Below are 11546 nucleotides of genomic sequence, written 5' to 3' on the forward strand. Positions count from 1 at the left end.
AACATCTTTGACCTTTTTTAAATTTCATAATTTTTTTTAATTATTATATCGCATAAAAATGGTATTTTCTTTTTTAATCATAAAGGATCAGACACAAAATTGATGTCGAAAGTTTCCTAGAAATCGTCATTGATCCAATTTGAATACCTCCACCAGATGATCAAGATATATAATGCAATATAGTATCTATTGATATCAATATACTTTCTCCAGTCCGATGTAACGAGTTTAAAAGGTCTAGCATATCTCAAATTATTCAACAAAAACTCACCTAAACACATGTATCGAAGCCCGTGTAGCAATCGTCGAGTCACGTGACCCATTTTCCGAACCTCATTAGATACTAAAATGCCGGATATGAAGTCTACAAAATGAAAGAAATAATGAAGAACCTTGGCTCCACCATGAACAGAGTGCATATAGCCACCACCATGAGAAACCTTTAGGCAGTATGACAAAATTTAACCCACATTTCAAACATAGCAATCTCCTAAGATGTGTATAATGTATATCAATGATAAGTATATAAGTTGCATTTGGACGCCAAACTTGATCCACAGTTTTTGTAAGTGAGAATCTCATCCAACTTATGGAGTCACTACTATGATTAGTCTAAAAATTTTGGTACATCAGAGTTGCATCTTCTTCCTCTATTAGCTTTCTACCTGAACCACCATCGTTGCGCCATTGAAAGAGGAGTATTGAGGAACGGGGCGTAGCGGTAGATCAACGGAGAAACAAACCTCCCAATATTCGACCAGGCGCTACGATGATACCCAGAAGTGACAGGAGCGTGATACATGAGCTTTAGCAGCTGTTTTGCAAGAACAAAAAAAGTGATTCACCAGCTCTATTTTTCAATATGAACACAAAATAAAAAGTTTCAAGGGAAACACCCTGAAAGATCCTCACCAGCCTATTCATGAGTTTATAACATCAAATGAGATCATCAACATACCAAATTGTTGGTTTCAAATTCAAGAGAATCGCTTTCGAGTTAATGATTCAAAAGACTATGGTTGTCAATGGAAATTCAAACATTTGAATACTGAATTCATATTATACTATAATAGTAAGCCCACGGCTAGCATATATTGTCCTTTTTGGACTTTTCCTTCCAAGCTTCCCCTCAAGGTTTTAAAACGCATATGCTAGGGAGAGGTTTCCACGCCTTTATAAAGAATATTTCGTTCCCCTCTCCGACCGATGTGGGGTCTCACAGAACAAAGAATATGCTATTATGTTAATGATTAATACAAAAAAAAGACACACCTGCCAGTACATGAATACATGTAAGAAGTTGCGTTGCCACCTGCAAAACGTAAGTTTGAAGAGATCAATGAAGGGAAATGAGCATTAAAAAGGATGTAGAAGAAGTTGAGAAGAGCCAAAAGGAACTAAAAACTGACGAAAGCAAGGAGATGATTAGGAGGAAGCCAAGTCCAATCTCAGCCTGCGAAGATAGGATGCTGAGGGTAGTTGAATTTGACTCCACCCATACGCAAGGCTCTTCCAAATATTTCCTGCATCAAATTAGAAACGGCATAAAAGCATAAGATACTTGCACAGGGAGAACCTGATACGTTGTTGCTATGAACTCGAGCGATAAAAGTAGTCGACAACAAGATTTTAAGCACACGAGAAAAGTAAGAGTCAATACACATTCATCTATTTTGACAACTCATTAATTCCCTCGAGAACGAATTATGTGTCTCCTATTAATACTATTCAGCTTCCACATTTGTAATTAAAGGAGCTTTAATCAGATCTATTCTCTACTTTCTGTACTATGCCATTAATTTCTTAGTATATCCTTCTCTAGGCATAACAAGGAAGAAAATGTGGGCACCTTCCCCTCCATAAAAGCAAAGATGGAAAATATAAAAGGAAGAACAAATGCAGTCCTCATCTAAGAAGCATGGACACTTTCGTTCGGCCAGCGTGCTTGTGCATGACACATGTTGACCACTTAGACACTCTATCAAACACTTGTTAGTGCAATAGATGTGGTAGACACTAGTTGTACAAAATCAAAATAGGTTCAACATTTACTAGACACGAATCAAACATTTCCTTGTCGTGTTCATGGTAAAGATTTTAAAAAATGACATGTCGTCGTGTATGTGTCATATCCGTATTTGTGCTTTCTTAGGTGTTGACTGTAAGCAGGTTTTTTTTAGGGCGAATCAGAATCCAAGTGGAATAGATAAACTGAATTGAAAAATTGAGAACAGGCTACCTGTATAAGGACGAACGTGCAAAATTACGCCTAAGAAACTTTGCAACGTGTTCAAGAGCCCGACACAGGATAGGAATTAAAGCAACTGCATTAACCAAAAAAAATGTTACCGCACAAGTGTGAAAGATGAAAATAACTACATGAACAAAGTCATACAGCGATATCATAAGAAGATCAATAAATAAACAAAACTTGAATACGAAGCTATGCTTACATTTAAGGCAAATATTTGAAGTCAAAAAGGTGATACAGTAAATGAAGTAAATGAAATCTTTTGTTGCAATTATGGACTGGAAATAGGCTTGCAATGCTTGCAAATTCCACGCCCTGGGCTTCTGCAAACATTAAAAAATTAATAATTCAAGATAGAAAGACAACAGGTAAACTAGATGGACATAAAGGAGCTGTTTTTTTTTCTTCGTATTCTCGAGGACAATAACCCGAGCATTTTCTTTTCTTTAGATAGGAAGAATTCAATCGTTTTCATGGAATGGAAATGAGGCTTGTTAAATTAGTACAGAGGACTTACTCCATATAACGAGTACAAAGAATATAAAGAAGAACAAGTTATGCCCATAAAAGATAGCCTATATGCCCTCTGCGAAAGATTTTTGGGTATTAGGGGGAAAATTGCAAGCACAGCTACAATAAGCACCTGCAGAAGAAAAGAGAACAACCTTTAAGGATGGAGACCAAATTGAAAAATATGTTAAAAAAAATAGAAGCAGTTCAGAAAGATCCATAACCACGAGCCAATACTAAAGAAAACCAATATATTTTTATGAACATACCTTCGTATATGACATTCATGCTCGAATTTGAAATAATGTTCATGACTTTTCAATAAAGATTTTTATTGGAGGCTTAAAGTTTCCCCGAAGGAAAAGCAGCTCATGGACAATGGTCACATAACCTCTACAATTTGATGACTGTAATCTGCTATGGATGAACTTCCCATATGTAAATTAATCCTCCAGGATATCACAAAGCCCAACAGAAAGTCTTTTGTTTGCAGTTTACCCAAAAACGGGACAGTTGAAAATCTCGATCGAGGTAAAAAAAGACATCAAAACTTAAATTAATAGAGAAAACCCGGTAGTAAATCTTGGAGAACTATCAGGGCACTGTCAAATAATAACTTATAAAGTAGAAGTAATAATGCACATCGTACCCTTCATATCTAGGGAATCAAGTGCATAGCAAGCGTGCACAGGCAGACGCAAAGAGGGGACAGTTTTAGTAATGATGGGGATAGCTCAACAAAGAGAATAAGTAAAAGCATTTCAGATACAAATAGGATATGGCGATATGTACCAACTTTTATCAACAAAACTTATGAGAGCTACATTCATCTTTCAGAAACGATGGATTGAAAGTTCATACAAGCTTTCCTAAAACCAGCAGCTCAGATTTAAGAAAAAAAATGAAAATACATAAATAACATTGTGATGAAGAAATTTGGAACTTCGTGTGTAGCCCTCAAATATTCTGAGGTTATACCAAACATTGCAAGATCATGTAATGTAAGTAAGCATGAACTAAACTAAACCTACCCATGCATTGACAGAAAACTGGATCGTTTGACGATCCCAGCGCAACGGACTTGGATTAGCATCTGCACTTGCAGACGTACCTGAAGTCCTAGTCGTTGACCCTGCATTATGGAAATGCAATCAGGTAACTTCACAACGAACATTAAAATATATCTAGATCTAAACAGAACTTTTACCTGAACTTCGTGGTCGACTTCGGTCATTAGTAGGAGGGGGTGCTGCTGAAGACGTTGCTGAAGGTCTGGATGACTGAGTTGAACTACTTGAAGACATGGCCTCAACCACAAGATCGGGATCCTGTTTTGACAAGCAAGGAAAAGAAGCATAAGGTAAGAATTTAAAACACATCCAAGAAGACATTTGAATTCTCAGCAGCCACCAAACAGCACAAATTCTATAAAAGAGGACAGTTAAACAAATACCCCATTTCTCACCTTATACAAAACCAGTCTAAATTTTTAGCTAATTGACTTGTAATTGAACTTGAACATCCTCTCTCAACTCCAAGAACCCATAAATCCACAAGAAACCTCTAATTTTAAAAGAGAAAATTCCCAATAAAAATTGCACTAACAGTAACATTCCACAAAGCAGAAACTAGCGACAAACAACAAAAATTTAAGCCACATCTCGAAATCCAGAACTCAACGCCAAATAGCTTAACAATTACCGAGTACGGAGTCAAAATTGAAGAATACAACGATACCCAATTCGAAAACAATCAAAAGGGAGAGAACCCACGATGTAACGCTGGTAGAACTTGCGCTTGTAATGGTCAACAACGTCGGGGCGAGAAGCCATGTGAGGAGGGATCAGAATGTTGGACCAGTAATCAGCCCATTTGGGATCGTTCTCGTAATCGTATGCTGCCGCCGCTGCTCTCTTCAGCCTCTGTGGATCCTCTCGTTCTTCTGCCATTCTTCGTTCTTCGTTCTAAGCTGTCTCCTTCACTACCAGGTGATCCTGTGCTTCTGGAAACAAGATTTCTCTCGGCGAGAAAGTATAGAGAAATTAGGTGCCGATTTACTTTCCACTAGGGAGCATAGATTCTCTTTCCCATTGCTGAAGAAACGGTGTCGTTTTAAAGTAATTGAAATATTTCATAATATTTTCCTTTTTCTTTGGTCGTCAATTATATTTAGTTAAAACATTGTCTTGTTGACCAAAAAAATAAAAAAAATCCAATTTTTATTTTTACAAAATTGCAATAATACCCCCATTGGGGGCCAGTGCCTTCATTGGCACACCCCTCGGTACCTAACTCTCATTTTCACAATTTTTTCTTATAAGAAATGCTTCGTTCCCCTTGTTAATCGGTGTGGGATCTCACCATCCATCCCTATTGGAAGCCCAGCTTCCTCATTGACCCACCGCTGGCATATGTTTTTTTTTTTGGGGGCTTTCCGTTCTAGATTTCTCATCAAGGTTTTAAAACGCGTCTGGAAGAGTTTTCACACGCTTACCAAGAATGTTTCGTTTCCCTCTCCAACCAACATGGGACCTCATATTCTATTTCTCATCTCGGATCAAAAACAAAACAAATCTCTCGACCCTTGAAACTAAACAAGATATGGGGAAGTAAATTCATCCCAAAAATCAGAGATGATGCCAAGAAAGAATCATTCTTCAAAATTCATATACGAATAATTGTAATGATTGTACAAAGAATAGTTCATCCATCTGTAGTTACTCCTCAAAATTGAAAATATAATGAAATGGAGAACAAGCTTTCAAGAACAAAAGAAAACTAAGATGGGAAAAAATGAGCAGAGATTTACAAAGAATTGAATGGTAGGACCTGATTCCAGCTCCAAAATCTGCAACACATGTAAAATGAGCTTCATACACACATATCAGACGTGCCGGGATCGATTATTAGGCACCGATGGACTTTGATCTCTCGATTCTCTACTCCAGCTACTCTGACTTTGACTATAACTTCGACTCCGATCTCGATCTCGATCTCGTTCGGAGTAACCATAACTGTAATCTTGACTGCCAAAAGCCATTCTCTGAAACATTCTAATCTGAGCAGAATGTTCAGCTGAATCAAACACTTCACTCTGTCCAGGTTTCACCCCATTCGAAAGATCTGACATTTCATCTAAAGAGTCTAGAGCTCTCACCACCTGATGCCAAAACAGTTCATCTTTATCTTAGTTTTCTTTTCCCTCTAAGTTGGGACTTTTATGAATGGTATGAAGATGATACTAACCTGACTCATTCTTGGCCTCTTTACGGCTGAATGACGAACGCAGGCAGCGGCTGCTTCGATCATTCGAAACATTTCTCTGTCGACATAATTGTTGTCTAGCCTTGGATCCACCAATTCTTCAAAGTTCTCATCCTCAATAGCTTGTGCCAGCAGCGGTCGAGCCTGCAGTTTCCATGGAGGTTAATGCACAAGTAAATTTCAACCCACGTGTTTTGTTTGATTCTTCCAAAAACTCGTAATAGTACGAGTTATCTTACCCCAACCGAAGTTACTAATTCCTTTGTCATGGTATATTGAGGCATATTATGCATTATCAAGCCAAAGAAAAGGTTAAAAAGATATATTGTAACAGCCCAAGTCCCCCTTATATATCGCCGTCAGTCTCCCGGTTTTAAAATGCGTATACTAGGGAGAGGTTTCAATACCTCTATAAAGAAGGTCTTGAGAGAGTTCGATAATTCAACACTCCGAAGATCGAATACCCGTTTCAGCTTTCTCCATTATTGCTTTGTTTCTTTTTTATTCTTTAAAAGAAGCAAATATTGAAACAAATAAACTGAGTGTGAGATCCTACATCGGTTGGAGAGGAGAACGAAACATTTCTTATAAGGGTGTGGAAACCTCTCCCTAACTAACGTGTTTTATAACTTTGAAAGAAATCTCAAAAGAAAAAGTCTAAAGAAGACAATATCTGCTAGCGGTGAAGACTGAGAGCTTTAGTTTTACAAGTTGCCTATTTATATAGCAAGAAAGAAGATAAGATAGAGACGACTTACCCATTCAACTAAGCTCTCATCTCCCAAAGGCTGAGAAGAATCTACAGACTTGCGACCAGTAATTAACTCCAAAAGTACAACCCCAAAAGAGAAAACATCAGATTTATCAGTCAATTTCCCACTTGTAGCGTACTCTGGCGCCATGTATCTGAACAGATTAAGCGTTGTTGTTTGAAAGTTTTAAAGAAAACATAAGCAAGAGTAAGCCAGCACTTACGTACTTAAAGCCCGGCTATCAAGAAAAGAGAGTGCATAAGTATAGCAACTTGCTCCTAAGAAAATGAAACATGAGTACTCTTAGTGACATACCCAAAGGTTCCCATAACACGAGTCGTTACATGAGTCAGTGAATCCAACGCCAATTTAGCAAGCCCGAAATCTGCGACCTGTTAGCGGTAGAGCACACGATATCAGAAGCAAACGATGAAGAACTAAAAGTGCAAACAGTTGGGGAAACATCGGACTACACCTATCACGAGCTTATGTTAGTCCTCAAGAAGTTCAATCAAATCAGATAGCTATCACTAAATAAAATCCTTTCCAGCCCAAGAGAAAAATGACATGGCCATTCCATCAGAATGTCTGATGATATGAAAAAAAAATTGTGAAGGCCTGTGATTGATGGGGCAGGCAGTCTTTTTGCTTGTTCATTGTAATCTCTATGCTTATAATGGAAAATGCTTTGGTTTTTTCTCAGCATAATTCACAAACTATAGTTTTGGTGGCAACAATTGTCACAGCATCTCAAAAGAATTCTAGCAAATTACCTGAGCTTCGAAGTTGATATCAAGCAGAATGTTAGACGATTTAATATCCCTGTGAATAATGCGTGGATGACCTGGTAAGAATCACCATAATACTGAGAGGAATAGTTGAAAAATATTTAGAGAAGTCAAAGAAGAAATCAAATGCTTGGAGAGAAGACCTACGGTTACTAAAATCTAACTAGATTTCTTTCGAATGGAAGCACCATAACAAGATATGTTGATGAGAATGATGCAACTACGGGACTAATTCACATCGATTGGAGAGGGGAACGAAACATTCTTTACAAAGGTGTGGAAACCTCTCCCTAGTAGACGCATTTTAAAAACCTTGAGGGGAAGCCCGAGAGAAAAAACCCAAGAGGACAATATTTGCTATTGGTGGGCTTGGGCTGTTACAAATGGTATCAAAGCCAGACACTAGGCAGTGTGCCACAACGAGGACGCTGGCCCCGAAGGGGAGTGGATTGTGAGTTCCCACATCGATTGGAGAGGGAAACGAAACATTTTTTAGAAGGGTGTGGAAACCTTTCCTCAACATACGCGTTTTAAAAATCTTGAGGGAAGTCTAGAAGAGAAGGCCCGAAGAGGACAATATTTGTTAGCAGTGGGCTTGGGCTTGTTACGAATATACTTTACTGACAATGTCCAAAGGGAGAAACTTACAATCTTCATGTAGGTAAGCGATTCCCCGGGCTGCACCAGAAGCAATTCGAACACGTGAAGCCCAAGCCAAAACTGTCCTGTTTTCACCTAAAATTAAAATTTTCCATGAGTATTGTCGTTGTTTTTCTTTACAAGGGTATTATGCAGCAAACTATGTAGAAAAAAACATTGAGAAAGCACCACAGTGGGCATGACATTAGCCATTAAGAGACAAAAAAGCAAGATATAAGAATTCTCAAGACATTTCAACAGCATTCATAAAGTATATCTTACCGTGCAGATGATAATGAAGGGTATTGTTTGGAACATAGTCATAGACAAGCAATCTTTGATGGTCAGAGATACAGTAACCAACCAGGGAAACCAAATGTCGATGGTGTACTCGGCTAATAATTTCAACTTCAGCTCTGAACTCTCGTTCTCCCTGTCCACCACCCACTTTAAGTTGTTTAACGGCTACATCTCGTCCATCTGCAAGGGTGCCTCTGTACACACAACCAAATCCACCTTCCCCCAAAAGACTATTCAATGAAAACCCACTTGTGGCCTGGTGTAGCTCTTCATAAGCAAACGATCTTGAATTACCTACTCCACCTCCTTCTGATGACGCATACTTGAAATCGCTATCGGTTCGACTTCCAACCACATTAGCAAAAGAATGGGCTCTTAGGAAAAAGGCATCTGGAGATACATGAACATTCATCAGTATTCATAATGTTATGGCAACTCTCCAAATAATTCTTCAAGAGAATTGATGCTGTGGTGCCATGTAGCCCAGGCCAGTACAACAGAACGATATTAAGATTCAGAGTTCAAATGCAGTACCTGAGTTTTGGGAGGAAAAAGGAGAAGGCACGGTGTAAGGGATATTCTTCTTTCTTCTCTTCCGTTTCTGAACAAACCAAATTGCCATGATAACAAGACTCAGCACTAGAACACCAACCACGCTGCCAACTGCCACAAATGTTCCAGTGCTGAAACCCCTTTTACCAGTGGTTGGGGTATTTGTTGCAACACTGGTACCATTGATTATTGGAATTGGCCATTCTGGTGTAACAGAAGTTGAAGGGGTAACAGGACTTCCCCCTGATGAATTGGTTGGAAAACCAGGATCACTAACTGGAGGAGGAGCAGATAATGAAGGGACTGAAGAAGGAGGGGGCGATGGTACTGTAGATCTTGGTGGAGGGGAGCTATGATCAGGAGGAGGAGGAGATGCCTTGTGGGATGGAGGAGATACTTTAGGTGATTCTCCTGTTGATGAAGGTGGTGTTGGGACATTAGCTGATGGAGGAGGAGAAGGTGAAATAATATCAGGGGGAGGGGGAGTAGAAGATGGAGGTCTAGGATTGGATAGAGGAGGGGGAGAACCACCTGCTGGTGGTGTCGGCGGCGGAGGTGATAAATCAGAAGGGGGAGGTGAAGCTTCGGGAGGAGGAGGATAGGAAACGGATTGTTTTGGGGGAGGAGGTGATGCAGAGGAAGGTGGTGGTGATGTTGATGAACGTGGTGGTGGAGAGGTTGATCTTGAAGGCGGTGGTGGAGAGGTCGATGTTGAAGGCGGAGGTGCAGAGGTTGATGTTGAAGGCGGAGGTGCAGAGGTTGATGTTGAAGGCGGTGGTGCAGAGGTTGATGTTGAAGGCGGTGGTGCAGAGGTTGATGTTGAAGGTGGTGGTGCAGAGGAGGATGCTGAATGTGGTGGTGGGGAGGTTGATGCTGAAGGTGGCGGCGGTGAGGGCGAAGATTGCGGAGGCGAAGACGGTGAACCAGCAAGGGGAGAAGGAGGGGATATTGGTGGTGCAGGTGGTGATGCTAACAATGGAGGAGAAGGTGGAGGAGCATCAGAAACTGCTGGTGGTGGTGACTGAGGAGGCGGAGCTGAAGAACTAGAAGATGATGAAGGAGGTTCACCGGACTGATTAGGCTCAGAAGATGTAGGAGATGAGGAAGATATGGCAGACTCCGCCGCCGGAGAAGGAGAAGGTGAAGCCATAGTCCAATTCACAGACCCTTAAACAAGCACAAAATCCAGTACACTACACTTCCATTCCCGATTCGAAAATCATTTTAAACATAAACCTCACAATGTAATCCAAATCCATATCACCAATCTCATCCAAATCGCTTCAAATTGACAGAATCCACATCAAAAACACTGAATCAGTACACCCTAAACGAAGAACTTCAAACAAACACCAACAAAAAACCATGAAAACAACAATCCTCAAATCTAAACTAAAAGAAAACCGATGTCGAATTCGACAAAATGCAGCAACCACACATCAGTAAATAGTCAGAAACTGAAAAAACAGAGCTCGTACCTGTCGCTGAAGCGAAGAAAACTCCCTCCGGCGACCAAGTTTCGAAGGTCGAAAATGGAATCTGTAAAGTCCACTCAGTAACCGCAAAAATATTTGGTTCTTCAGTGGATCATAGAGCGGGCGGTTTCAGAAAACGCGGGGGCAACTTGCTGGAGCCAATCTTCAGCTCGCACATGCAGAGGGGGAGGCCAATGAACGGATTAAGCGTTGCTATCAAACCAAATCAAAATCTCTGTTTTCAGTATCATCATCACTTACCATTTATCTCCATCTACTTTTCATCTTATACTCATACTTTTTTCTCTTCCATCATTATCACAAAAAAAAAAAAAAAAAAAAAAAAAAAAAAAAATTATATCCCATTCCCAAAAAAATTTTGCTTTATTTCTATGAAGCAATCGTCAATTATTGTTCTTGATCTCTGTTATCTGTTCTTCCGGAAAATGTTCTAAGCCAAAGTTGAGTTAAATTCGTCGTTTAATTCTTCAAACTCAGCTTTTAAAAGTGTTTATATGTTTTTTTTATATTTCAAAAATTAATTACTCTGTTAAATATAAATATAAATTTTGTAAAAACTAAATTTAATAATTTTGAAAGTATATTTTTTTTATATAAATTATGTTCATAGTCATACATATATAGAATTTAAAAATAATTAATAACTTAATTGTGAAGTAAATTTCAATTTCTTTAGATACAAATTTCGAGAAAATAAAATAAAGTAATGACGATTGTTTTGGAATTACTTCTTTTTTTTCGACTAATATATTTGTTTGGCGGTTATTTCAAAAAAAAAAGTTTGGTATAGTTTGACAAATAAATTAATAAATATTCGTAATGTAAAATGAAAATAAATAAATAAATAAATAAGAGAGTGTTTAATGAAAAATAAAATAAATAAATATGATTTCTAAAAAAGAAAATCAGCTTCACTTGAATTAGTCAAAAGGAATAAAATATGGGCACTAAATCTGTCCAAAATTTATTTAAATATTAATAATTACTGTTGACC

The 11546-nt window shown here is 38.7% G+C and overlaps 2 protein-coding genes across 3 annotated transcripts; both read right to left on the reverse strand.

Moving 5' to 3' along the window:
* Window positions 1–405: 405 nt before the first annotated feature.
* LOC111445621 (transmembrane protein 33 homolog) lies at window positions 406–4834 on the reverse strand. Its single transcript, XM_023084125.1, has 9 exons — window positions 4534–4834; window positions 3969–4089; window positions 3793–3893; window positions 2769–2894; window positions 2454–2574; window positions 2240–2324; window positions 1410–1523; window positions 1273–1312; window positions 406–814 (listed from the first exon to the last, which is right to left on the reverse strand). The coding sequence occupies exons 1-9, from the start codon at window positions 4708–4710 to the stop codon at window positions 662–664; spliced, it is 1038 nt and encodes a 345-aa protein (XP_022939893.1). The 5' UTR covers window positions 4711–4834; the 3' UTR covers window positions 406–661.
* A 577-nt stretch (window positions 4835–5411) lies between these two features.
* LOC111445513 (proline-rich receptor-like protein kinase PERK8) lies at window positions 5412–10895 on the reverse strand. Of its 2 annotated transcripts, XM_023083940.1 has the most exons (9): window positions 10535–10895; window positions 9039–10337; window positions 8487–8894; window positions 8214–8300; window positions 7551–7621; window positions 7093–7169; window positions 6784–6931; window positions 6008–6169; window positions 5412–5921 (listed from the first exon to the last, which is right to left on the reverse strand). In XM_023083940.1, the coding sequence occupies exons 2-9, from the start codon at window positions 10204–10206 to the stop codon at window positions 5646–5648; spliced, it is 2397 nt and encodes a 798-aa protein (XP_022939708.1). In that variant the 5' UTR covers window positions 10207–10337; window positions 10535–10895; the 3' UTR covers window positions 5412–5645. The 2 variants fall into 2 exon arrangements, with proteins under 2 accessions (XP_022939708.1, XP_022939707.1); XM_023083939.1 differs by having other exon boundaries at window positions 9039–10895.
* Window positions 10896–11546: the final 651 nt, after the last annotated feature.

The sequence above is a fragment of the Cucurbita moschata genome, unplaced genomic scaffold (assembly GCF_002738365.1).
Source record: "Cucurbita moschata cultivar Rifu unplaced genomic scaffold, Cmos_1.0 Cmo_Scf00007, whole genome shotgun sequence".
In the NCBI taxonomy this organism is placed as follows: domain Eukaryota; kingdom Viridiplantae; phylum Streptophyta; class Magnoliopsida; order Cucurbitales; family Cucurbitaceae; genus Cucurbita; species Cucurbita moschata.